The sequence below is a fragment of the Corythoichthys intestinalis genome, chromosome 19 (assembly GCF_030265065.1).
Source record: "Corythoichthys intestinalis isolate RoL2023-P3 chromosome 19, ASM3026506v1, whole genome shotgun sequence".
Taxonomy (NCBI): Eukaryota; Metazoa; Chordata; class Actinopteri; order Syngnathiformes; family Syngnathidae; genus Corythoichthys; species Corythoichthys intestinalis.
Genome location: NC_080413.1, coordinates 31,685,579 through 31,709,436, shown reverse-complemented (window position 1 = coordinate 31,709,436; position 23,858 = coordinate 31,685,579). Strand labels below are relative to the sequence as shown.

The following is a 23,858-nucleotide window of genomic DNA, read 5'->3' as shown; positions in this document are numbered from 1 at the left end:
TTAAGATCAGAGTTTAATGATGAAAAATCAAGATAAACACAACACTGTCACATGAAACAATGTTGCGCCTTCACATTTACAAATATTCAATTATTAGAACACATAATTTTCATATTAACAAAAAAGAATGGGGGGGATAGGGGCCCATTTTGAAAAATATAGAGGAAATTGACCACCAAAAGAAAAAGCAAAAAAGACAACAAAATGGGGAAAAATGTTTGTTGAAGGCTACTTTGGAGGGTCTGTATTGATGCCATATTTCTCTTTTAGGAGCTTCAACTGTTCTTCCTTCTTTTTGGTGTCCATTTTCTGGAATGCCTTTAAAAACAACACAAGAAAAGAAAAATAAACGACTTAAAATAATAAATGATAGTATTACACACTTTACATAGTGAGACCTATAATAAGATTCAATAACATAGTGTAAAATTGTAAAGCAGCCAATATCAAAACCGCTGTCAGGATTATAAATTTGAAAAAACAAATGAATTACAAAACAAGTCATACCAACAGAAGGCTTGCACATACCCTGTTTGCATTGTAGTAGAGCACCACCAGGTACCGGTTGCAGACGTTGAAGCCTGAGAGGTGATCGCAAGCATTTTTGGCATCAAAAATATCTTCGTAAACCACATAGGCCGTTCCTCTTGTTTCAGGTGTGTTGCCTCTGAAAAGACAAAATGAATAAAAGCCTAGCAATATTCTTCCAAGAAAATAACAGCAAGAACTAAGCTTAAAAAAATAGTCGTTAGATCACAAAGAGGACGCCTACAATTGAAATTGGAAATTTCATTCAGTTTTTGATACCCCGGAAGGTGCAATGAGTCAATTTGAATCTATTACAATGCTATCTAATGTGTGCTTTTAGGTGCGAGCAAATAGTTGTTAAATAGTTGATCTACTTACGTTCTGATTTGACGTATTGGTCCATATTTCCCAAAGATATCATACATTTCCTCTGCTGTGATTTTGTAGGGAAGGTTCCTAATGTAGAGGATTCTGTTGACCTCTGGGGGGAGTCGTATCTGCAAAAAAAAAAAAGACAGTTGAACAAGACTCGACACTAGGAATGCGGATCAGTTTTGTTATCGAAGACCCCATTTTCACGTTTCGATGATCGTCGTTAAACTGTGTTTAGCCGGCTCTCGAAATAAGGAAAAACGAAGCTCAAATATTTATAACTTAGTTCACAAGGCCACAAAAAAAGTTTTTTCTGCACAAATTTATAGAAGTTAAATTTTCTGGCTGAAATCTTGTGCTTTCAACGTCACCCACATACAGAAATTATTTAAAACAAAAAAGATTTTATGTTTATACCTAGTGTAAATATGACTGCAACTGGGGAGTTGCCCAATTGATTAACCCTTTAACAACAGATGTGTCGCCGGCGACAGATATCTGCATTCATACTTTGAACTACCGTAACTCCTAAACGGTTTGTGCTGTTGAAAAAATTGATAGCCCTTGATAGCCAAACGGGGATCATTGCTGTGATCTCACTCACCTACTGCCAGGAAACCAGCGAATCAGCTACTTTATTCTCTGACGTGCTGGCACATTTATGCTGGAACAGCACCAAACAAAAGTTCCAGCATCATCACTAGGGGTGTGACAAAATATCGAAATGGTGATATATTGTGATACTTTGTATCCCAAAAGGTTATCGATATGCACCTGCCAAGGATCGAGATATCGTTTTAAAAAGGTGTCAATGTCTAAAATAGAAGTAAAAATGAACCAACAAGTTGCGACCAAAATCTTCCACCATAATAGTGTCTCAGTTAACTCTCAGGCTACATTGACTGTGCTCGACGCCCAATCCATTTAGACAGGGAACATTCGTTCATTCGAAACCAGAGCATTCACAGTCATTCTGTCCGATTTTCAGGGCATTTACAGGTCACTTGCTGTTCATTTCAGGGCATTCACAGGTCATTTTCTGTTGAGTTTGAGTCACTGCCTTTTCATTTGGGTGATTCCCAGTTCACTTCCTGTTTTGTTACTCAAAATAAACAGTAAGAGACCCATAAAATACCCCAAAATCAACAGTAAGTCACTGAAAATCAACAGGAAAATGACCTTAAATGGCCCAAAATTAACTAATTGGCTGCCACTGACGGCCATAGACGTTCAATCCGTTTGAAGTGGGGGGGATGGCAGTGAATGAACAAATGTTCATTCGCTGCCACCCTCCCAGTTCAAATGGATTGGACATCTACAAGTGATAAACTCATTCCTATTCACAGCAGAAGCTTGTTTTTCTGTTTATTAGTTGTTTGTAGAATATCCTACAATGATTTCCTGACCAATTTATCAGTAATCGTTGTATGGCCATATCGTCAGACCATCGTTATCGTGAGCTTTGCATCGCAAATCTTATCGTATCGTCACCTCATCACCTTGTCAAGAGTCAAGAATCTGAATTAGACAAGGTGTCAAGAGTCAAGAAATTGCATTGTGAACATTTTTTTTTAAAGCTAAAGACAAGCAAATTCGGCCAAAATAGGCTTAGGTCTTTAAGGGTTAATGATCTTGGTATCATTCTTGGTATCGTTTTAATTGGCTCTTTCCATCTGTGCAGTTTAATTTTAATTTCATTAACTCTGAAACTTTTGATCGATATAACTAGATAACCCACAAAACATATATACAAAGCTATCTCTGTTCCTCATGTGTCCTGGCATGTCAGTTGAGGTAGGATGTCGTCTAGCCTAACTCACTTTGTTGAATTAAGACAAAAATATAGTACCAATGACTCACGATTTGTCAAATTAGTGGCGTGGAATTCATAACGTCCATTAAATTTACCAGTTCACTTCGCAGGCGTGCTACATACATACATAACACTGCTGGTGTACTAGCTAGCTAGCTAGCTAGCTGCGTGCTAAACAATGCTAATAAATGCGTGAGTTACATTTACCATAAATAGTGCAAACACATACCAAAAAAGTAAGAAAACACTTACGTTCGCGCGTTTAGCTGCTTGCATAGCCATGATGAATTAGTTTTATTTTCCTTTAATGGATTAAGTTAAATACAAATAAGAAGACTAGGAAGAAAGATGTGAAGCGCGTCAAAATGGCACGGTCGCCTGTCGGTGACGCACTTCCGGTATCAGGACGAAGAAAAAAAATCCCATCAGATAGAATGACTGCAGTATACCGTTATGTGCCATATTGCATAATATGTCTGTTATTCATCAAAATGGGATATATTTCAAAATGTTACTTTTATTTATGCAATTATGACTCTTTTAGGGTTCCAGTCCTAAAATAAAGAAATCCTATTTTCAATGCAAGGCTGTAATACTATTTTTGTTGTTTTCATTTCTCATAAATGTGTTACATATCGAATAAAACAATAAACAATTGAGGACAAAAAAATGTTCAATCCAATGGCGTACAGCAGAGCCGAATAAAGAGAGTTACGACACTCTTTGTTCTCGCCGCGGGTGGTCATGTGGTTCACGTAGGGCTAGGCTTGCCACCCGTCCCTTGAAATACGGAATCGTTCCATAATTGGGAATTAAAATTTGCGTTCCGTATCGAACCAATACGGAACGCAGTTTATTCCGTATTTCACAATTGTCCCATGGGGCGACCCTGTGCAACCCGCGGCTCCGGCGGCGGGGAGGGGTTGGGCGGCGGTGCGCCCGGCCTATGCACGTCTGTCACACACAAATACATACCTGCGCTCATGAGTGAACACCGAGCCAACAATAATGAAAAAAGGGCAGGAGATATCAAAGACAGCAAGATGGTTATCTGCCTGCCCGCTGCTGTCTGCCTAGCACTGCGCTCCACTTCCGGGTTCGTTGCCTAGTTACCTCGCTCGCTCTGCTCAATGCACCGCCCCATGCGTTTTCAAAACAAAGATGTCTTCAAAAGCAGACGCTCAGGAGTCAGGACACCCCACCTCATCCTCAAAGAGGAAACGTCTCCAAAAAATAGACTGGATTGGGAAGAGGGTAACCCGTGGCTCGATAGAGTCACTGATGATGTTTATAAACCGAACTGCGAGGCAGGCAGGAAAGTGTTTGCAGTGTCTCACGGACGTGTAAAACAGCATGCTGCAGGGGACCTCCACAAACAGAATATAAGATCCCAGAAGAGCCTTCGTCACAATTCTTTGTACCTGAAACATCCCCTGAGCTTGATTTGGTATGTTATCATGCTCTTGTATATGGATAACATATAGGCTATATTTATATTTACCTTCATACATCTTGCATTGATAGGAGCATACCTCGGCTATTTCAGTTGCCACTATGGTTGATTATTTTCAGGAATGTTGATTTTTTTTTTTTTTTTTAAACATGCATTTATTATCAGTCAACATGGAATGGATTTATGTACCCATAAAGAACATCTTATTTTGTTATGCTAACTAATGCTCCTCATTTGGAATTATTCCTAATAGATTAACAGCAAATAAACACTGAATAAATAGTCGTACTGCGAATATATACTATCTATTGATCGATTAATAGTGATACCCAAATTAAAGCAATAATTTGACATCATCGCACGCCTGCCTTCTAAATTACTGCAGCTGAGGTGACACAGGTATACTACACAGTAAAACGTGGCCAGAGCTACAATAGTGCTGACTGTGGACACAGGCTCAATCAGAAAATTTTTATGTGATTCTAAAATGGTGAAGAAAATGACTTTGGGGAGAACAAAGCAAGAGGCATTGTTGAAACAAGTCCTGGTTTCAACGGCAGTGGGTGATGTGCTCAAGATCTTAACACAGTACTTCTCAAATAGTGGGGCGCGCCCCCCTGGGGGGGCGCAGAGCGATGCCAGGGGGGGCGCGTGTGACCTCGGGGAACATGCTTTTTTTTTTTTTTTTCTGCCGTACTGGAATAAAGTGTACTTGCGCATCCACTCAGTGGGTGGCAGTGGCGCTCTCATTTTCAGAGTGCGTGCAGTATTTTTGAACTAAGGAAGAGCACTCATCACACAGAAAACAAATATGAAGAGCAGTGCGCCGCCGCCATTTTCGAAAGCTGTTTTCCGACCGGACTCACTCACGCAGCGACCCACTGTCTTGTCCGGTTCTCACGCCGCCGCCCGATAAGTGCCATTTTCGGCTTGGGATCGTCACGACGACCGCCCTCACCTACGGTTCTACCTCGGCCGCCGAGAATGCGCTTTGTTCATGCCGTTTGCCTTTTAGCTTTGACTTTTAATACTGTGGGTGATGAGGAAAGACTGTTTACTGTGTCTAAAAATAATTATAGCGGACCGCCAGAAGCCAAATCAATTAAGACGCCACTTAAAGACATTCGACCCCAATCTCATTGATAAGCCGCTTGATTGTTTTTCAGCGAAAACCTGCCGAATATTGCCAACAATTGTCCTGCTTTGTCAGTGTTATATCAGTAAACCAGTGAGCATTGTTAGCATGTTCATTGCAAAATGACTCCACACCATTGCAAAGGAGGTAATACTGAGTGTGAGCAGCAAAAATAAAAACTGTCCTTCTGTCCAAGGACACTCTTTTTTTCCTTTATTCATTTTTGTTTTTTCGGTCAAATTTTTTGGCATATTGTCCTCATGAGTGAATGTTTCTAATCAATTTGAATTTGTTATTATTTACTGATTTTATTACATTTTATTTTTCTGTATCAAATGGTCAAAAATGTACCTTGAGTGTATTTTTACAGTTTGAATGTGACTTTTTTTTTTTTTTAATTCAGGCAAATTGATGCACGTCAAGTCTTCTCTGTTACAAACAAAACAATGTTAATAAAGTTATACTTTATTATAAGTTGATCTGTTACTTTTTTTCTTTATTAGAAAAAAAGGACACAATATTAGGCAGATGCGTATTTATAATAGTAATTTTATAGACAAATAATACTATTTACAGTGGCGGCAGAGAGTTTGGGGGGGGCGCGAAACATTTACGTCTTGCTTGGGGGGGCGTAGCAGAAAATAATTGAGAAGCACTGTCTTAACGTCACCCATCCCATTCTCCATACAGACCGATGCCTCGAATAAATTGAGCAGGAAGATGTTTCCCCTTGCTGTCCGGTACTTCAGTCCAGAATCACCAACAAAATGCTGGACTTCATAGAGAATGCAGACGAGTCAGCTGCTGGAGTTGTAGCTCTCCTGCAACATTCCCTTCAGAAATTTGGCTTGTCAATGGATCACGAGACCGTATTCAGTGCCAACAACACAAATGTTAATTACGATATTCATAACATCGTTTTCACTAACCTGCAGAAAAAAACAAAACCATCTGCTGCAAGGGAACTGCCATGTCCGCATAGTGCACAATACAGTTTTCGCATTTAAAAATAGATAGATTTCTATGCATTTTAGGAGTTTTGGGGATGCCCCTATTTTTCGCCGGTAAGGCTTTGGGCGTGAGGGGGGTGTCCCTTATTTCTATTTCTGAAAAGTGGCAACCCAATGTAGGGCGTCACAAGTAATTGCGACATTTGTGGGAAAAATGGATAAAATCACGTATCTAAGTATTTGTTTGATTATGTCGTTGCATTATGACATACAGTATATGTAAGTGCTAGTTTTACATTTGGAGTGGTCAGGCGACAACTGAAAACTATGTAAACTAACGCATAAGGGAACTTTCCCATAAGCCTGTCGCGATATGCAAAAATTCCATTTATCGCGCGATAAATAAAAATGAAGGCGGTAATTTTCCCACTACGATTTATCGCCTCGCGTGCACGTGCGTGCGTGCGTGCGGCAGACATGCTGTTAAAAGTTCAGATTTGTCGTTCCCAACTGCGCAAAATGCATCTTCGTTGCAGGTCCGGCAAAAACTAGCGCTGGAGCCAATCATTCCCATTATATCCTATTGTTCAACGTATACCGGCCGCATCAGTGCTCAGGAGTGACTGTGGACCATCTACGGCGCGCTGGTGTTGTTGATGTGTGGGCCGTCCCGTCAGAAGTGACATTTCACACGGGGCGACTATTTTTTGGCACAACGCCGGATATTTACAACGAAATCCGCCAAAATATTTTTACCGTCTTGGCTGCTACGAACATCCTCGCTTTGACAACGACCAGCTGAATGAAATTAAGAGCGCTGTGCTTCAAACTCGTCCTGTTTATGAAAGTCGATTGTCATATGCTGGTGTTGTGTAGTAATGAGCAGACGTGACTTCAGCGGGGCTTGCTAACTTTTTTTAATGCGCGCACACACTAGATATCATGAAATGGCAAACTAGATGTGCTACGTCCCATGCCATTGGCTATGTGAGCCCAGAGTGATTATGGGACACATAGTCCATATACTACATCGAGGAATTCTAAACTGTCATGACTGAATGGAAGTTAAGAAGGCCAAATCAATCCATACCAGTGACTATAGATAATATTGCATATATTGTTAATTCAGTTAGTGACACAGATGAATTCAGACCACAAATAGGATGTCTTGCTCATGTAGTAAACCTAGTTGCTAAGAGAGCTGTAGCAATCAACAGTGTGCCCCGCCTCACTTTACAAACAGTAACTTTCCCATTCATGTTGTGGAGTGAACGTATCATGTTTCTGCTAGCATGAGCACGGGAAATCGACTTTTAGATTGAAATGCAAGAAGATTTAGGTTTTTCTTTTTTCACAACTACTGTTTTTCCAAAGAATGTCTAGATTTCTTTTGAGTCGAAGTTACAGCTCCTTCCCATGCTACGGACAGGAGAGCTCGCCGAGGAAGCAGTTGGAGAGTACCGCCGGACAAACGGGCCGACGTTTGAGGAACGCGTAGCTGCCACATGGTCAACACAAATACAATATGGTGTAAAATTATGCTTTACTACACGGCGACAATGTAAACAGAGAGCGGCGTGCAGTTGTTGTGCAGCTAACATGGCAGGATCTGTCTGAGGAGAACTTTTCTATTTGTCTGTCCATTATCAAACGTAAGTAAATAGTCCTTTATTTAAAGAAGGTTTGCAGTGTTTACTTTCCAATCGCTCAATTCACGGCCATTTTTAACACAAAGTTGCAATTTCTGATGGGGTTGAAAATCTAACATAACACCGGGCACACGAAGAGGGCAATAAGCCGAGTATAGCGCTCTCCCGGCGGGAGTGTGTGCGACAAGCCGCCGGTCGTCGGCCGAGTGGCATTTTCAGTGGAAAATCAGCCACAAAATGCAAGCTACCTCTGTATTAAAATGTGTGCCATGATCCCAGTATTTGATATAATACAAAATACAATGTCTAGTCACTTCCTCATAAGTCCAATGGTCCCACAGTAGTAGGGCTTGTTTTGGCTAATATATCCGTGGTGAACGGGAACCTTTTGAAACCCAAAAAGGCTCACACGCCTCTCCCTGGTGCAGCAACAATTTTCTGCAGCTGTTTGGCTGGCATGATGCAAAAAATAAACATATTAATCCGCAAAATCAGCTGAATACGCGGTCCATCTGCATGCTATTAAACAATGCTGTATTGCGAGATATTGACGTCACATTTGCATTCGTCCTAAACCCGAGACGGAAGCCGGAAGTCACTCATTTTCATGGCGCGTTATTCAAAAATTGAATATATAAATCGATCGTTTCCACACACATCCAAGCGGTCCATTTCATTCAGGAACATAAAACAACGAGTGAAATATGAAATAAACATGCTTTTTGGTGTCATACGCACTTTAAAGTCCAAGGACAGGAGCAAGGGCGTAGGTTTGCATAGGGACAGTAGGGACATAACACAACTTTTTAGGATGCTGAAATTATCCCCACCAACTTTTAATCAACCTTATATGTATTATATAATGAGTTTAGTTATATAGGTCATTTAGATTGTCTTCCCATATGTTGTAAGGATAGAACTGACCCTACAATTATTAAGTGATTTTTTTTTCATTATGTTCAAACTTACATCTACCCCATTTCACTTGCTGAAATTGCCGATCCACCCCCTCCCAAACGCACGTTTGATTGGCTGATGACTTGACCCACCCCCGACACCCCCACACACATGCACACAGCCCCGACAGAAATACATGTCGACAACATACTGCCGCCTCCGCCCTTTCGAAGAAAAGGATGTGACAAGTTTTTTTCCGGCCAGCAGCAGCCACTGTTAGTAATTTAAAAATACGCCAATGTTGTGGCGGTGAGAAAAACACCACTAATTTTGCCACTGAAAGGTCGACCTGCATTAGTTAGCATAACATTAAACTGTGTGAACTTGCTAACCTGCAAAACCCGAGTAGGAAGCGGATTAGAGAGAAGTGTCGTTCTGTAACAATTCTTTAAAAAAATTCTAGCAATATTATTATAGTATACTACTATATATAATCATAGTGTAATAATTATAATAATTATTCATTGCCAATCATATTTGTCATGAAGAGTGTTATTTGAAAGCTATTCTAAGTGTAGAATCTGTATTATGTAGTATTTACTCAACATATTATAATATTAATTATGAAGTATGTGGGATTAACTCCAGAAATAATTTTTTATATGACAAACATGACGTGCTTTTGCTGTTAACCAGCTGTTGAGTGTTATTGTATGACTGATTGGAACTGCACTACATTGTTTCGCCATAGGGTGTGCTGTTGTGTATTTTATGTTCGGTGTGAAGAAGAAGAAAGTTAAAAGAGGCATTAGAGGCCTGTTCTCAACTTCTCCCTCACTGCACTTTGGCTCTCATGGAGAGCACGTTCGCTCATGTGTTCGAAATAAACGATAGCCGACGTGCAAAGTAGCAAGTGAGCTGTAAAAATAGCGAGCTTAGTGGCGTGAAAACCGCGGGAGAGCTAAGTGAAGCTAACAAAAAGCTATGCGATGCTAAATGGCGCTAAATGAAGCTAAGCGACTGATACTCAATCCGTCGTCGTGGAACAGTCCATTGTAGTGCGTGTGTGTGGGGGGAGACAGAGGTTGCGCTAGACTTTTTCGTTGTCTGTCATTTTGACTGACAGGGTCATAAAAATCCGGTCATAATCTATTTTTACCCGTCACTTAAATTTTTAAAATGTTAATAATGACATATTCAATAGTATTTAGTTTTCATTCATCGTTAATATTCTGTCCGAACAAGGTTAACAGAGAATCCACACCGCGCCATCACACATCAAGCAGCTGTGCGTTATTAGCGCCTAGCTTGCCTTGAACACGGCTTTTTAGGAAGGGTCGGACTTGACAAGTCATTAAAAAAAAAAAAAAAAAAGGATTTGAGGATGAGCCTGAGAATGATCGGTTTTCTCTCTGCTCCATATAAGCAATATTTCAACATTGCTTACACGGCCGAGAGTCGGGGCAAACTGCTCGTATGTGTGTGTGACATGCACGAACAGTGCGTGCATGCTATCGATCCATATACTTTGAATATAAACCTGTACAGGGATTATTTATGCCTGTTATTTGTGTCCTCTTTTTAATAAGCAAAATATGATATCCCTGGAATGACGGATGACAGCCAGCATGTGTGATTGTATGGTCATTTGTTTTGATGCTTCTGCGCATGCGGGTCGTCTTGCTCAGCGCATGTCGGACTGTGAATTAGTGCGCAGATATGACAAAAAATCGGATTCGTGCATTAAGACCTGTAGTATGAACGTAGCCATAGGCTTGTTGCTGTTAAAAAGAGGACACAAATAACAGGCATATATATCCCCGTTTAGGCTTATATTCAAAGTAAATGAATCGATAGCATGCACGCACTGTTTGTGCATGTCACACACACATACGGGCAGTTTGCCCCGACTCTCGGCCGTGTAAGCAATGTTGAAATATTGCTTATATGGAGCAGAGAGAAAACCGATCATTCTCAGGCTTATCCTCAAACCTATTTTTATTTTTTTATGACTGTTGTCAAGTCCGACCCTTCCTAAAAAGCCGTGTTCAAGGCAAGCTAGGCGCTAATAACGCACTGCTGTATCGCTACCGTAGCTACCGTACCGTCTCTTGCGTTTTGATGACGTAATTGCTGCATTAAATCCGATTTGCGGGACTGGACAGTACAGACCGCCGCGACAGTCTGGAAAAATGTGGCCCAGATCGGATTTAGACCACATACGAAAGTGACCCAGATCGGATTTGAAATGGTCCCATTCTATGCGACTTGTCACGTTCAGACTGTCAAGTTAATGCCTCACTCGAGTCGGAAAAACACGAAAAAATCGGATTCGTGCAAGACCTGTAGTATGAACGTAGCCTTAGTTCGGACGCTCAGTTGCCTTGACATTTTTCCGAGTAAGGCCAACAATGTCATGCATCAAGAGAGACAATAGCTTATTAATATGCTCACTCGCCACCCTGTGGTCTGGGGTGTGAATTGCAACTTGTCAAAATGACGGATGGACTTCAGTTTTTTCCGTCACCGTTTTAAAAAACCGGTCAACGACGGAAAATATTCGGTTAACGCGACCCCTGGGGAGATAATATAAATGCAGCATTCAAATGGCTTTCTTTTTTGTTTTGTTATTTGTTTGTTTGGTATGCTGACATAATTATACATGACGAATAGTTGGGGGTGCTGCTGGCTTCCGTGGCCCAAGCCGTTGCTCATTGGGGCAAGGGCAGCTGGTTGGGGGCCCCCTACTGGTTGGGGGCCTAAGGCGGTCGTCTACTTCGCCTGAATAGTAGATCCGCCTATGCCTACGCCCTTGGACAGGAGTATCCCACAAAATAAGATTGCTGGACGATGAGATCAGTGGTGGGATTTAATAAAATTTTCTTCTTTCCACTCTCTTTCGATGTGCAAATAATTATTCTAAGTTATACTGTATTTCTGTTTCCTTGTGCATGCTCGAAATAAAAAAGCTTCATTCATTCATCCATTTATGATCGTAAATTTACATTGTTTTTTTGTTGTTGTTGTTGCGTGTGCAGGCGCATGGAGTCCACAAGATTGGACATGTGTGTATAAAAAAAAAAAAGAACATTATTTTCATGTCCTAAAAAGAATAAAAACACATCAGGAAAAAATTTTGACCTTTCATTTCATAATTCATGCATCAGAGGGTTAATATCAACTGTTTTTCGTCTGTTCTTACTTTTGAACTAAATATGTGGGCTTTTTTTTTGTTCAGGAAAATAGCTATGTGACTAATTTCTGATCATTTGAAAATGAAAAATCAGAATATTAAAAAAAAAAAAAAAAAAAACATAAAAAAATGAGTGTGCTTTCCAAGTTCCGGGGTCCAGAAGCAATTCGTGGGCGTGTCTTAGTAACAACCCGACACCGAGTTACAGCGTTTGTAAAAATTTTTCCTTACGCGAAAATTTATTTGGAAATTTCGTTTTGTTGTTACCAGACACAACAAAATTGCTAAAATTGAAACAAAAAGTAAAATCGTTTTGAGAGAAACATTATTCCGCGACGTTTTGGACGTCTGCATACCATTTTGGGCCTCTTCACCTGCGCGGATTTTTTTGGGCGGATTGACGCCATCATCTGCACGAAGGCAAGCAACAGCGCCAGAAACAAGAAGTAAGCTTCTCCGATTTGAACGACAACTAAACGTGTTTTAAGCACTTGAAAACCTTGTCGCTCATGTTTTAAGTACCCTTTCAGCCGTAATGTGGAAAAATTGTGATTGTATTGCGGTTTGAGGCGAGTTCAAAGTGTTTTTAACACATCATTTTAGGCCTCATCAAACCGTGCACTTGAAGAAAAACAACCTCATTTATTGTGTAGGTGCTCGAGAAATTTCGAGACTAATACAAATGACCGAGAGATTTGTTTCACTGTACAGCGTTAATATTTGAAGAAACTTTGTTTTGCAAAGGAGAATCTAGCTCGAAGTTAGCCATTTCAATTTCATTTTTTAATAGGGTGCCATTTGTGTCCAAAGTCTAAATTCAGCTGTATTTCCACAAAATCTGAACAAATACTCTTTTTTGGTGTTAATGGACGAATGTTGTAAATTCCAGGGGAAAGGCTCCAAAATTATCCTTCATCAGTTAGGACTGGGAACCTCTTGGCACCTCACAATACGATATGATTATCTGACAATATGGCGATACAACCATTATCGATAGATTTGTAGAATATCCTAGAATGATTTTCTGACCAACAACTAATAAACAGAAAAGCAAGCTTCTGCTGTGAATTGGAATGAGTTACTCACTAATAGACGTCCAATCCTTTTGAACTGGGAGGGTGGCAGCGAATGAACGAATGTTCATTCGCTGCCATCCCTCCCACTTCAAACGGATTGAACGTCTATGGCCGTCAGTGGCAGCCAATGCCAGGCAATGAGGTAATTTTGAGCCATTTAACCCTTTAACACCGAACGTGTCGGCAGCGCCGCGTTTACGCTTATCGTCTTTGAAGCTTCATCACGCTGTAATTACGTCACCCACGTGCCGCTGGTTGGTCTAATTTGAAAATGCGGAAGTTGATGTCCACACCAGTTTTTATTTGAAATCAATCGACCAAGAAAAATGGGAGATAATGTAATTTGAGGTTTATAGTTTTATTGCACTCATATATATGCATTCAAACGCTGCATGGACCATGTATCTATCTCCATATTTCCATCATTTCTTGTCCTTTTTCAAAACCGAAAGCAGCACAAAAGACTACATATCCCAAGAGCTGTTGTGTTGTCAAGAAGGACGAACCGATTGTGATCATATTTAATAAATTTCAGAGCGAGGTGCCAACTAGAGCCTAGTTCGGGCCTAAAAAATCCAGCCCGACCCGACACAGCCCGCTGGTATTGAGGCCCGACCCGGCCTGAGCCCGATCAATTAACTAGATTTTAGTGATGCACGATAATGCATTTTTCAACCGATACCGATAACCGATAATTTCCTCCTCATTGCAACCGATAACCGATAATGTCAAGCCGATAATTCTATTAAAAGATTTATGTAAAATTTTAAAGTATACACAAAAGAAAATATTACTGTGCAAAAATATAATTTATTGCTCTTTTTTTCAACATAAAGTATGAACAAGTCGTCAATTCAAACATCTAAATAATGACAGATCGTCTGACATTGTGTAATGGTAAACCTTTGGCAACAATTACAGAGTAAATACCTAAGTTACACAAAAATGCGTTTAAAAGTAAGCCATTCCTAACATATATAACATTAATCCGCTGCAAAACACACCTCCTTAAAACTAGTCAGTTTTAAGTGTAAATCTATTGGCAATAAGTGAAATTATCTGCGATCGCTTCAAGTGTATTTCTCTCAGATTTCTTGGAAGAAAAATAGCTAGCTGAAAATAATCTTAACAGCCTTATTTTAAGCAATACATTATTATACTTAATCCTAAAAAAAAAAACTTGAAGAAGGAAAGATTTTGAATAATATTTGTGGCTACAGAATATTGATCTAAGAATTTGATTATCTACTGTGACTGTAATTGAGCAGACAAATAAGTTAAATAATTTGAAAAGTGATTGCTAATGCTATATGCTTTGTTGCACACTGTGAAAATGATTACCTCAAAAGCGCAAGATATCATGTACCCATTCTGCAGCGCTTTGTTTACATTTGCGGCTTTCACGACATTTGCGTTACAGCAGCTAAACTGCTACACGGCAGTACTATTTGGACGGAGTTGGAGCTCGCATCCGCGTGCGTGTTGTTTTGTGCCTGAGTTTTATTAAGCTGAAAATAAAGGCAGCGTTACAAAGTCATCTGAACGCTCGTCATTTCACATTCTGAATGCATTATAGACTGGCTGACTTCGTTTTCTCCATGTTTAAATGATCTTATAACCACTGTGCCGTCATGATAAGCTTGCTTACCGGACATCACTTTTCCATGAAGAATGGTGGTCGTATAAACTGCATTATTTCTTTTATCCAGGGCTTTGGTTCTCGGGTCATTAAGGTAAAAAAAAAAAAAAAACGTGTTTTGTCTCGGCGGCGGCGGCAGCTACATTCGTACCGGATAATCCGCCCGCTCCGGCCGGTTCGCCGCGGCGTATTCGGGTCCTGGCTCTGCTCGCACGCCGTGGGGGAACGCTCGAGAAACCGGGGTGTTCGCCGGAGGTCCAGAGGCCGGGGAACCGGGCTCGGCCCGCCCCGCCTATGGCGAGGCGGCGGCGGCCTGCCGGACTGGCCAGAGCGGCGGGCTCCGTCGGAAGACGGCTACTTGCCGACTATCGGTCTCCAGTAATGCCGGTGTTTAGCCTTAGATGCGAATTTACCACCCGCCTTGGGCTGCATTCCCAAACAGCCCGACTCTGTATCGTCACAAGCCCTGTAGTTTAACTTAGTGTTTACAATAGCTTTAGCATTCCTGCTAGCAGCAGCCTCGTATTTGTTCCAAAATTCTTTATGATGCATTTTTAAATGGCTGCTGGGTTAGTGGTTTTGAATGAGGACGCGTTCTTTCTGCCTCGTGGAACTTATACGGTACATGTTTCGCAGATGGCGAGAGCGTCGTTTTTTTAGTAACAGCCGCCATAATATTCAACTACTTCTTGTCTTGTAACTCCGCCTCCTCAACCCCTCCTCCCTCAGGGGCTTCAGAGAGGGGAGGGGTTGAGGAGGCGGTGTGCTGAATTCTTTGGTTGCGCACATTTGGAGGCAAAATCAAGTGTATAATTATCGGATTGCATTATCGGTTGAATTTTTTTATTATCTGGATTATCTGTGTGACGTCATAATTGCCATTATCGGCCGATAATTATCGGTGACCGATATTATCGTGTATCTTTACTAGATTTGCAGGCCCGAGCCCGAAAAACCCCAAAATTTTTTTATTTGTTGGAGTGACGCGAAAAAAAAAAGAAAAAAAAAACCCAGCAGCAAGTTATTTTCATTTCTTCGAGTTGGCAGAAAAATTTTTTCTTAATGTTTAAATAGTCTACATATTTTTATGATCATTATAAAAACATTTACACAACGAAATAACGCTGGGAAAGTTTAATATTAAAGAAAAATATGCGGTTTTGCAGACACACAGAGGAGAAGATTCAAAAGGATCACATTTGTGTTGCCTTTGTGTGCATAAATAAAAGTGTCTTTCGTAACGAATTCACAGTTGTCAGAAAAAAAATGCAAGTTTACTCAATGTTTAAATAGTCTACATATTTTTATGAGAATTATAAAAGCATTTACACAACGAAATAACGCTGGGAAAGTTTGTTAAATATATTGCTGATTGTGTGATATTGTTTTCACATGGACGTGCCTCTCTGACAAGGAGAGGGAACAGCAGCAGGAAAAAAAAACTTTGAAAAAAAAAAAAAAAATAATAATAAAAAGCTTTGAAATAACATTCTTTATTGTAATGACAACAATACCAAAAATAAATTATTCATTCATTCATTCATTCATTTTCCATAAAAGCTTTTAAACTGCGGGCTGGCCTTGACTGCAGTCTGCAACTTGCGGCATCATGTCCTGCTCTTTATTCCTGTGAAATAAGGGAAATAATTAGACCGGCTCTGACTAAAAATGGCGATTTGAACAGCAGGATATTAAGGCTTACTTACAGTGTTTATATTTTTTGGTCGTCGCCGTGCAGGAATAAGATTGCGTCCACTGGCAGGTTTCAGTGGCGTTCTCCGCTGATCTATTGTGCCTGCAGCGCTGAAAACTCTCTCACTGCTGCTGCTGCTGCTGCTTGCAGGGATGCACAACACTTTTTCTTGCCAATTTGGAAAGTTTTGGGTATATATTTGTTGCATTCGACAAAGTCGACACAGTTTTTTGTTGCATCTTCCACGATCAATTGAAATTCTTTCCACACCTCACTCCTACTGGTGCATTCTTGCCTCTTCCATTTCCCCATCTTCAGTTTGTTTTCAACTTCTCGCTGCTCCATGTTGAAAAAGAAGTACCACGAAGATGAGGAGTTGTGGAGTTGTGTACACGCGGAAGGCGCCAGAGCAGGAGAAAATGAAAAAGAGGGCAGTGCCTCGGCTGTGCGCAAGCGCTACAGCAGGAGGACAAGAAGAAAAAGCGGGCGGCGCCACAGCATTCATGTGCGTGCGCGCACAAGTAAAAGCGCAATACAGAGAATAATTCATTAGTCCGGCACGGCAGCCCGACCCAACCCGAACGTGAATGCTTAACATTTTGGGGGTCGGGTCTGGTTCGGGTTCGGGCACAAGATCTAACCTCTAGCGCCAACTAATGAAAGGGAGGCATGCGAAGCAAGCAACGGCCGGTTGGTTTGAGCGAGCGACTTTGAAACTTGGAGAATCAATCCAAAACTGCATTTAGCGCAAGCTAATGCATTATTCCATTAACTCAAGGTTGAAGATGAGCCGTATTTGTCGTTGTTTTCTTTGGATGAGTCGGCGTCTCGGCGAGTAGAAGTGACAGCAGCACGCAAACGGCGAAAGAGTAGGCTGTGTGACGTTTGAGACACGCAGCTCCGTGACCTGTTCAAGAAGAAGCTTTATTGAGTGTGCAAAAAAACCCCAAAAAACTTTATTGGGTAGCGTGGCTGAAAAATTTGAACTGAACTACTTGTCAATATTTTTTAAAATTCTTTTTCTCAATGTTATATATATTTTTTCTTCACTATAATCTTTTCAGTTTTTATGTAGATGTGTGTTCGAGAAGCTTGATTGCATGTACGTATATACTTTTGATAAGGTGATGGGTACAACACCTAACTTCACAAAGAGATATCCTCCAAACCCTTTTTGTTGATGATATACTGTATATAATTTTTTTTGGTCACTATTTTGCGCTGTATATAACCTGTTTTGACAATAGTATGTGTAAAGACCAAAAACGCCTATGACCATACCTGCTGTTTGTGTTGAATTGTCAAACATAAAACTATTCAATCTTATTTTTTTCTATTGAATGTTTATCCTAACAAGTTGAATAAATATTATCAAGCTTCAAAATGGTTGTTCGAGCATGTTTGGTTGTCAATGGGACATCAACATTACAAATTTTGAAAAAAGATTTTGGGATTTTTTTGTCTTTTTGGTCAAAAATGTGGATTATAATTGGTCAGTGAAGAAAACAACAGTTTGGACATTAAGTTCAAGGTGTCCTGAAAAAAGAGACCCAACTCGGCCATTGTAAACAATTTTTTTCTTTGAAATATAAAGGCAACATCAAATGCATGCAAATTCGGCCAAAATAGGCTTCGGTGTTAAAGGGTTAAGGTCATTTACCTGTTGATCTTCAGTTACTTCCTGTTGATTTTGGGGTATTTTATGGGTCACTTCCTGTCGATTTTAAGTTACAGAACAGGAAGTGAACTGGGAATCACCCAAATGAATAGGCAGCGACTCAAACTCAACAGGAAATGAACTATAAATTACCGAAGATGAACCGCAAGTGACCTGTAAATGCCCTGAAAACTCCCAATCTAAAAGGATTGGGCGTCATGCGCCGTCAATGCAGCCTTAGAGTTAACTGAGACACTATTATGGTGGAAGATTTTGGTAGCAACTTGTTGGTTCCTTTTTATTTATTTTTTTTAGACATTGACACCTTTTTAGAACAATATCTCGATTCTTGGCAGGAGCATTTCGATAACCTTTCAGGATACAAAGTATCACGACATCACTATTTTATTTTGTTTTATATTTTGTTACACCCCCTACTATCAATTTAATTTACTTCTAGTAAATGGTTGTTATGGAGTTTTGTTGTGTCCCCAGTGATGGCAGATGGATGCAGTACAGTGGTACCTCTAAGTCTATTCGTTCCAGGACCTTGTTTGTAAGTCGAAATGGATGTATGTCGAGCAGGTTTTTCCAATAAGAATACATTATAATTCCAGGGTTTCCCCTAAGACGGTGGTTGGCAATCCAAAATGTTGAAAGAGCTATACTTGTCCAAAAAAACAAACTGATACAGTATGTCTGGAGCCCCAAAAAATTAAAAGCTTTGCATACGGCTTATAATTAGGGATGGGAATCGAAATCCGATTCCAATTCGGAACCGGTTCCGAGTGTTTCGAGGCCTAGACATCACAATGAAAAAGCCTTAACGATCCCTTTAACGATTCCTAAAGACGCGTAATGCGTCGTGACGTGTCTTGTTGTCCAGACGCATCAAACTAGCATGGCGCCAAGAACCACTCACTCCAAAGTTTGACTACACTTCACCAGGAAAGAGTGTGAAAATGAAAGGTTACGACGGGTAAGCAAGAGCATTGCAGCCATAAAAATAACAATGACAGCACGTAGGTTCAAACGCTCGAAAGTGTGTCTTCACTTCACGAGGAAAAATTACAACAAAGCGACTTGCAGTCATTGCAAGGTGGAGATAACTGCATCGGGAGGGAATACGACTACGCTATCCTCACAGAGAGGCTAAGGCTCAGTCCTGGCTATACAGCTAGCTAAACTCCCAAATGACGATGCAGAAGACGTTAGTATAATTTGCTGACTTTATTCAGCCATCACTTGAAGAGTGAAACTAAGAATAGAAATGAAACAAATCAATTTTGTCCCCAATAACAAACAGGTTTGCATCAACGTAAATCAGCGATGATTAGCTGCTAATAACAGTAATAACAAATGGTTAGCATTCGTTCGCTAGCATTAGCACATCGTTCAAACCACAACACAACTGGATTTAAGTGTCCGATCGCGAGTGGAAACACAACAACAACAACACAAAAAATGATACATACAGGCGTCGCCTCTGTAGATATTAACATTAACAAAGAACGTAGGCTCGTATAAGTGTTCCCCCCTCACTAACTCGCTCACTCGCTTGGATGCGGCATTTCTTCTTCGGGTGTAAGCGCGCTCTTCTTCACGTGAGCGCGTTCTTCTTCGTGTGAGGAAGCGCAGGGGCGCCCCCACTTGAGCATGTAAGCGCCACAAAAACTAAAAGGCATGCATTTCAATAAATAATACACGTTAACCCAGTAGTCCCCAAACTGCGGCCCACGGCCCAAATACGGCCCGCCTCCACATTTGGTCCGGCCATTTTTAAATTGTTTTTTTTCTCAATCGTGTTATTTATTTCCTGGCCGTTTTCTTGAAGAATTTAGAGAGGGTTATTTGGTTATCATCTATTTAATTAATAGTGTTTTTATTATTAATTATTATTATTATATTATATTATTATTTTTATTTTATGTACTTTCATTCCGTGAAGAATCCAGAAAGGGTTATTTGATTGTGGCTTTCTGAAAAACAATAATTTTTTATATTTATGCAGTTCTGCAATTGTCACACTTTTTCTGTTACAAACTGACCCCGGCCCCTCATCAGAGAAGGGAAAAGTTATGTGGCCCTCATAGGAAAAAGTTTGGGGGCCCCTGCTTTAACACATATTGCCAAAGGCAGAACAACAACCTATCTGCCAATATATACCAATATTTTTTATTTCTATTAGATAAATGTTTCAATAAAATGTTACACATTCTTGTGTATTTGCCACTTATTGTCACAGTTAACATTGAGGCTTTGGGCCTCTTTTGATCTCGTTGTGAGTTTGTAAGGTTGTGACTTCTGATTAAACAAACTCGATGCCAATCAAAACGTTTGTTCTTCTTTTTCCCCAAATTAGAATCGATAAGAGAATCGATAAAGAATCGTTCAGCAATATCGATAATGGAATCGGAATCGTAAAAATCCTATCAATTCCCATCCCTACTTATAATGAAAGAAACACCGGCTGTATGTATCGATATTAGCTATAGGCCTATTAGCCTACTATCAAAATGACCAAGTTGGCTACAAATACATAATTAGCCTTCATGATTAAATGTTTGCAGTATTTTCCCTGCAGGGGATCCTATAGAGAATAACGCACCACGTGACTACTCTGTTGTACGATGCCCCCTCAAGTTTAACTTCATTACAATATTAATGAATTGAAATAATATTTGTGTCATGTTTGTCCTCCTACAGAAACCATATTAAAACAAAACATATATTTCCCTCATCTTTTTCAATTTTCAAAAATCTTTGAATAAGCTCCAGGGAGCCAGTAGGGCAGCGCACTCAAGCCGCGGGTTGCAGACCTCCGTTGTAGTTTTTCTTTTTCCTTTTATTTGGCCCTAATACGTGCTACCTTACCACAACAATAATCGTCCTTCTGTTAACTGACCCACTTCAAGGAGTAGGGGGAAATTCTAATAGCCGTGTAAAGAGTTTTACTAGTTTCGGTGAATATTTTTTGTTGTTGTTGTTTGTGAACTACATTTCCACACAAATGCACATCGAGGTACTATTAACTGAGCAAGGAGAGGTATGAAAGTCATTTTTCAAGTGTCCCAGAGCTCGGGAAACTTAGAAAAAAAGTGCGTCTATGAAGGTTTCGTCAGTCGTGACTCGTGATTGTGTATATCCGTCTACTGAAACTGTCTGATAGCACAGATATAAGTATGTCTGCCCCCTCATTGTTGACGTTAGCGTGGCGGCGCTCTGAAAATAAAGCAAGGCTCTATTTTGGGCCCCGCCTCTCGGAGCAAATTCATTCAAACTTGGCTTTCCATCCAAGACGGCCGTCCACCGCTCACTTTTGCCGAATAGTCTGATCCAAACTAATGTAATTTCCCGGATATGGGGAAGAAGGAGAGGAGGTATTGGCTTACCCACTTTATTGTGCCGCGACATGTGACCGCTATCTATCGCTATCTCGCCTGTTCTCCCATTCTTCCCGCTCGCTTCCCCCTGCATCTCACCTCCCCAGTCCGATCGTCTCTTAAGGAGGCCGTGCTTATGGACATTACAATACACAATGAATAGGTTGCCGCTGAACCCTTCAAGCTCTGCTGCTGCAGGTTTGAAACGACCTTAAAAAAATAAAAACAAAAAAACCCCATCTCATTTGCAAGGCAAGGTGGCTTTTATTTTGGTGTGGCGGTGTGCCACAATCTCTTGTATGTTGGGGGAACCCTTACCTTATATTACAATTTAAGGGCCATATTACACAACTTGTCTGTTATTTAACAAAATGGTATTAATTTCATAATGTTTTTTATTTAATTTCGACCCTTTTGGGGTTCCATACATCTAAATCAATTTTATTTCCTTTTTAAATGAACTGTTAAATACATGTACTTCATAGAGCCTAGATCTTGAGCCCGGACCCGACCCGACCCGAATTTTGGGCCGGGTCGGACTTCTCTCTCGCTAATTTTTTAAAAATAAATATATATTTCTATACTAAAACAATGTATGGATGTTAAACTAAGGAATAATTGTTATAAAATAAATAAATTGGTTAAAAAAGAGAGAAGGCGCTTTGATAATCACAAACATGAGCCAGTGCATTGTTTGCGCACATGAACGTTGTGGCCCCGCTCTCCTTTTAATCTTCCCCACGAGCTCTAGCGCTCTCCGCGAGTCTGCAACGGTATCTGGTATTTCCTTTTCGAATTTCGATATAGAGCAGCAAGAGGTGAAAAGCAAACTAAAGACGGAGGGATTGAAAAGGCAAGAATCCACGAGTGGTGGAGGATTTAAATTGATAGTGGAAGATGCTACAGAAAACGGTCGGCCTTGCCGAATGCAACAAATGTGGCGCTTTGCTCACGTACGAGAGCAGAAAGACTGGCACATTGACGCTGAGCAGGCATTTTAAAAACTGTACTGGCCTAAAAGATATTAGTCAAACATCGTTATTATCATTTGTTTCGAGGGCTGCACCTCTTCGTGCTAAGCAGGACATCGTGACGTTCGCGGTGTTCCTTAAAGTGATCCTCGATTTTAAAGACATGTAGGCTCTAATAAACCACAATTGTTCTCTTGTATTAAAATATGTCGTTAGAAACACATAAAATGTTAAATCAATGGAAATATTTTACAATATTTAGTGCATATTTTGACCGATAGTTGGCGCCATGTTCTGCGGGCGCGGAGTGATGACCTAGATGATATTTTTCCAATCGTGTAGCGTGTGTACAACAACTGTGTATTACTGGCTTAACTCGCGAAGTAAAATGCCACGATGTGGTGCTTATGGATGCAATTTCGAGTCAAATGGAAACAAGGAGAGTGATGCGAGTCTCCACAAATTTCCTGTTGACAAGAAGAGGAGAAAGGTTTGGGAAAATGCCTGTAGACAAGCAAATCTTCCCAAACAACCAAGGCTTTGTTGTCGCCATTTTTCTCCTACCGCGTTTGAGGATTTTAGATTTTAGATGACAACTAATGAAAGATCTCACCGGAGCGGCTAGATATAAGCGCAGACTAAAACCAAATGCTGTTCCAACTATTTTCCCGCACAAGAAGCCTCAGCCTGCTCGGATATCGAGTGAAATGCGCGCAATGAAGCGAGACAGTGAAGACTCACTCTGGCCGCCCTCTTAAGCACCCAAGCCGCTCCTGTCGCTACAGCGGGAGGCGAACCTTCGGGCGTACTGCTAGTCACAGAGGAAGCTAATAATTCACCTCTACTGTCAGTTCATCAGGCAGTAAGTGTGTGTGTTCAGTATTCAGCTAATATGAGTGATGCTGCCACTCAAACTGATCAAAGCACGTCCAATGCAATTCATTCAATGCAACACAAATGTCCCAACCCCATTGATAAAGCAATAAATTCTCATCGCCGGAATGGCATACATGTGAAGTCAAAATCCATTTTAGGGGACTCCCTCTGAAAGCTCATCGCAAGAATGGCAAGAGTGCCAAACAGTTATCAGAGAAAAGGGTGGCTACTTTGAAGATACTAGAATATTACACGTTTTTAGTTCTTTCACCTTTTTTCTAAGTACACAATACACACGTGTGCATTTGTAGCAAGTTATAACAGAATTCACCGGCGGAAATTATGTTGGCATGTTGTGTGGTTGGTGGGGGGGTACTTTGTGAAGGGAACAGCTGGAAATAACGTTACCTTCCGCGGGTCGCATGCCAGACAGACATTGCTATTTCTTGCAGCCTAAATGTCAATAAAACAACGCGGATTAGCTCCGTGGTTTGATACTCCGCCTCCTTCCCTAGCTCGCCACACATTCATAGTTTTATTGCCTTCAGTGAGAGTTTATAATGTCAATGGTCA

At 40.6% G+C, this 23,858-nt stretch overlaps 2 protein-coding genes across 2 annotated transcripts in view; one reads left to right on the top strand and one right to left on the bottom strand.

The window, feature by feature from the left end:
* sf3b6 (splicing factor 3b, subunit 6) lies at positions 1-3,126 on the bottom strand. Its single transcript, XM_057823176.1, has 4 exons — positions 2,966-3,126; positions 907-1,025; positions 529-667; positions 1-318 (listed from the first exon to the last, which is right to left on the bottom strand). Exons 1-4 carry the CDS (start codon positions 2,993-2,995, stop codon positions 229-231), a joined length of 378 nt encoding a protein of 125 aa, XP_057679159.1. The 5' UTR covers positions 2,996-3,126; the 3' UTR covers positions 1-228.
* A 9,029-nt stretch (positions 3,127-12,155) lies between these two features.
* Positions 12,156-23,858, top strand: part of tdrd6 (tudor domain containing 6) — a 39,474-nt gene continuing 27,771 nt past the window's right edge. The window contains exon 1 of the mRNA XM_057822229.1: positions 12,156-12,436. The gene's annotated coding sequence lies outside the window, so the exon portion shown is untranslated. The remainder of the gene's footprint in view (positions 12,437-23,858) is intronic.

Coding starts and splice junctions, on each gene's coding strand:
- sf3b6 (XM_057823176.1), bottom strand. CDS start 2,995: ATGGCTATGCAAGCAGCTAAACGCGCGAAC. Junction 1,026..2,965: donor AAGCAGCTAAACGCGCGAAC/GTAAGTGTTTTC, acceptor TTTTTTTTGCAG/ATACGACTCCCCCCAGAGGT. Junction 319..528: donor TCTACTACAATGCAAACAGG/GTATGTGCAAGC, acceptor TTGTTTTTAAAG/GCATTCCAGAAAATGGACAC.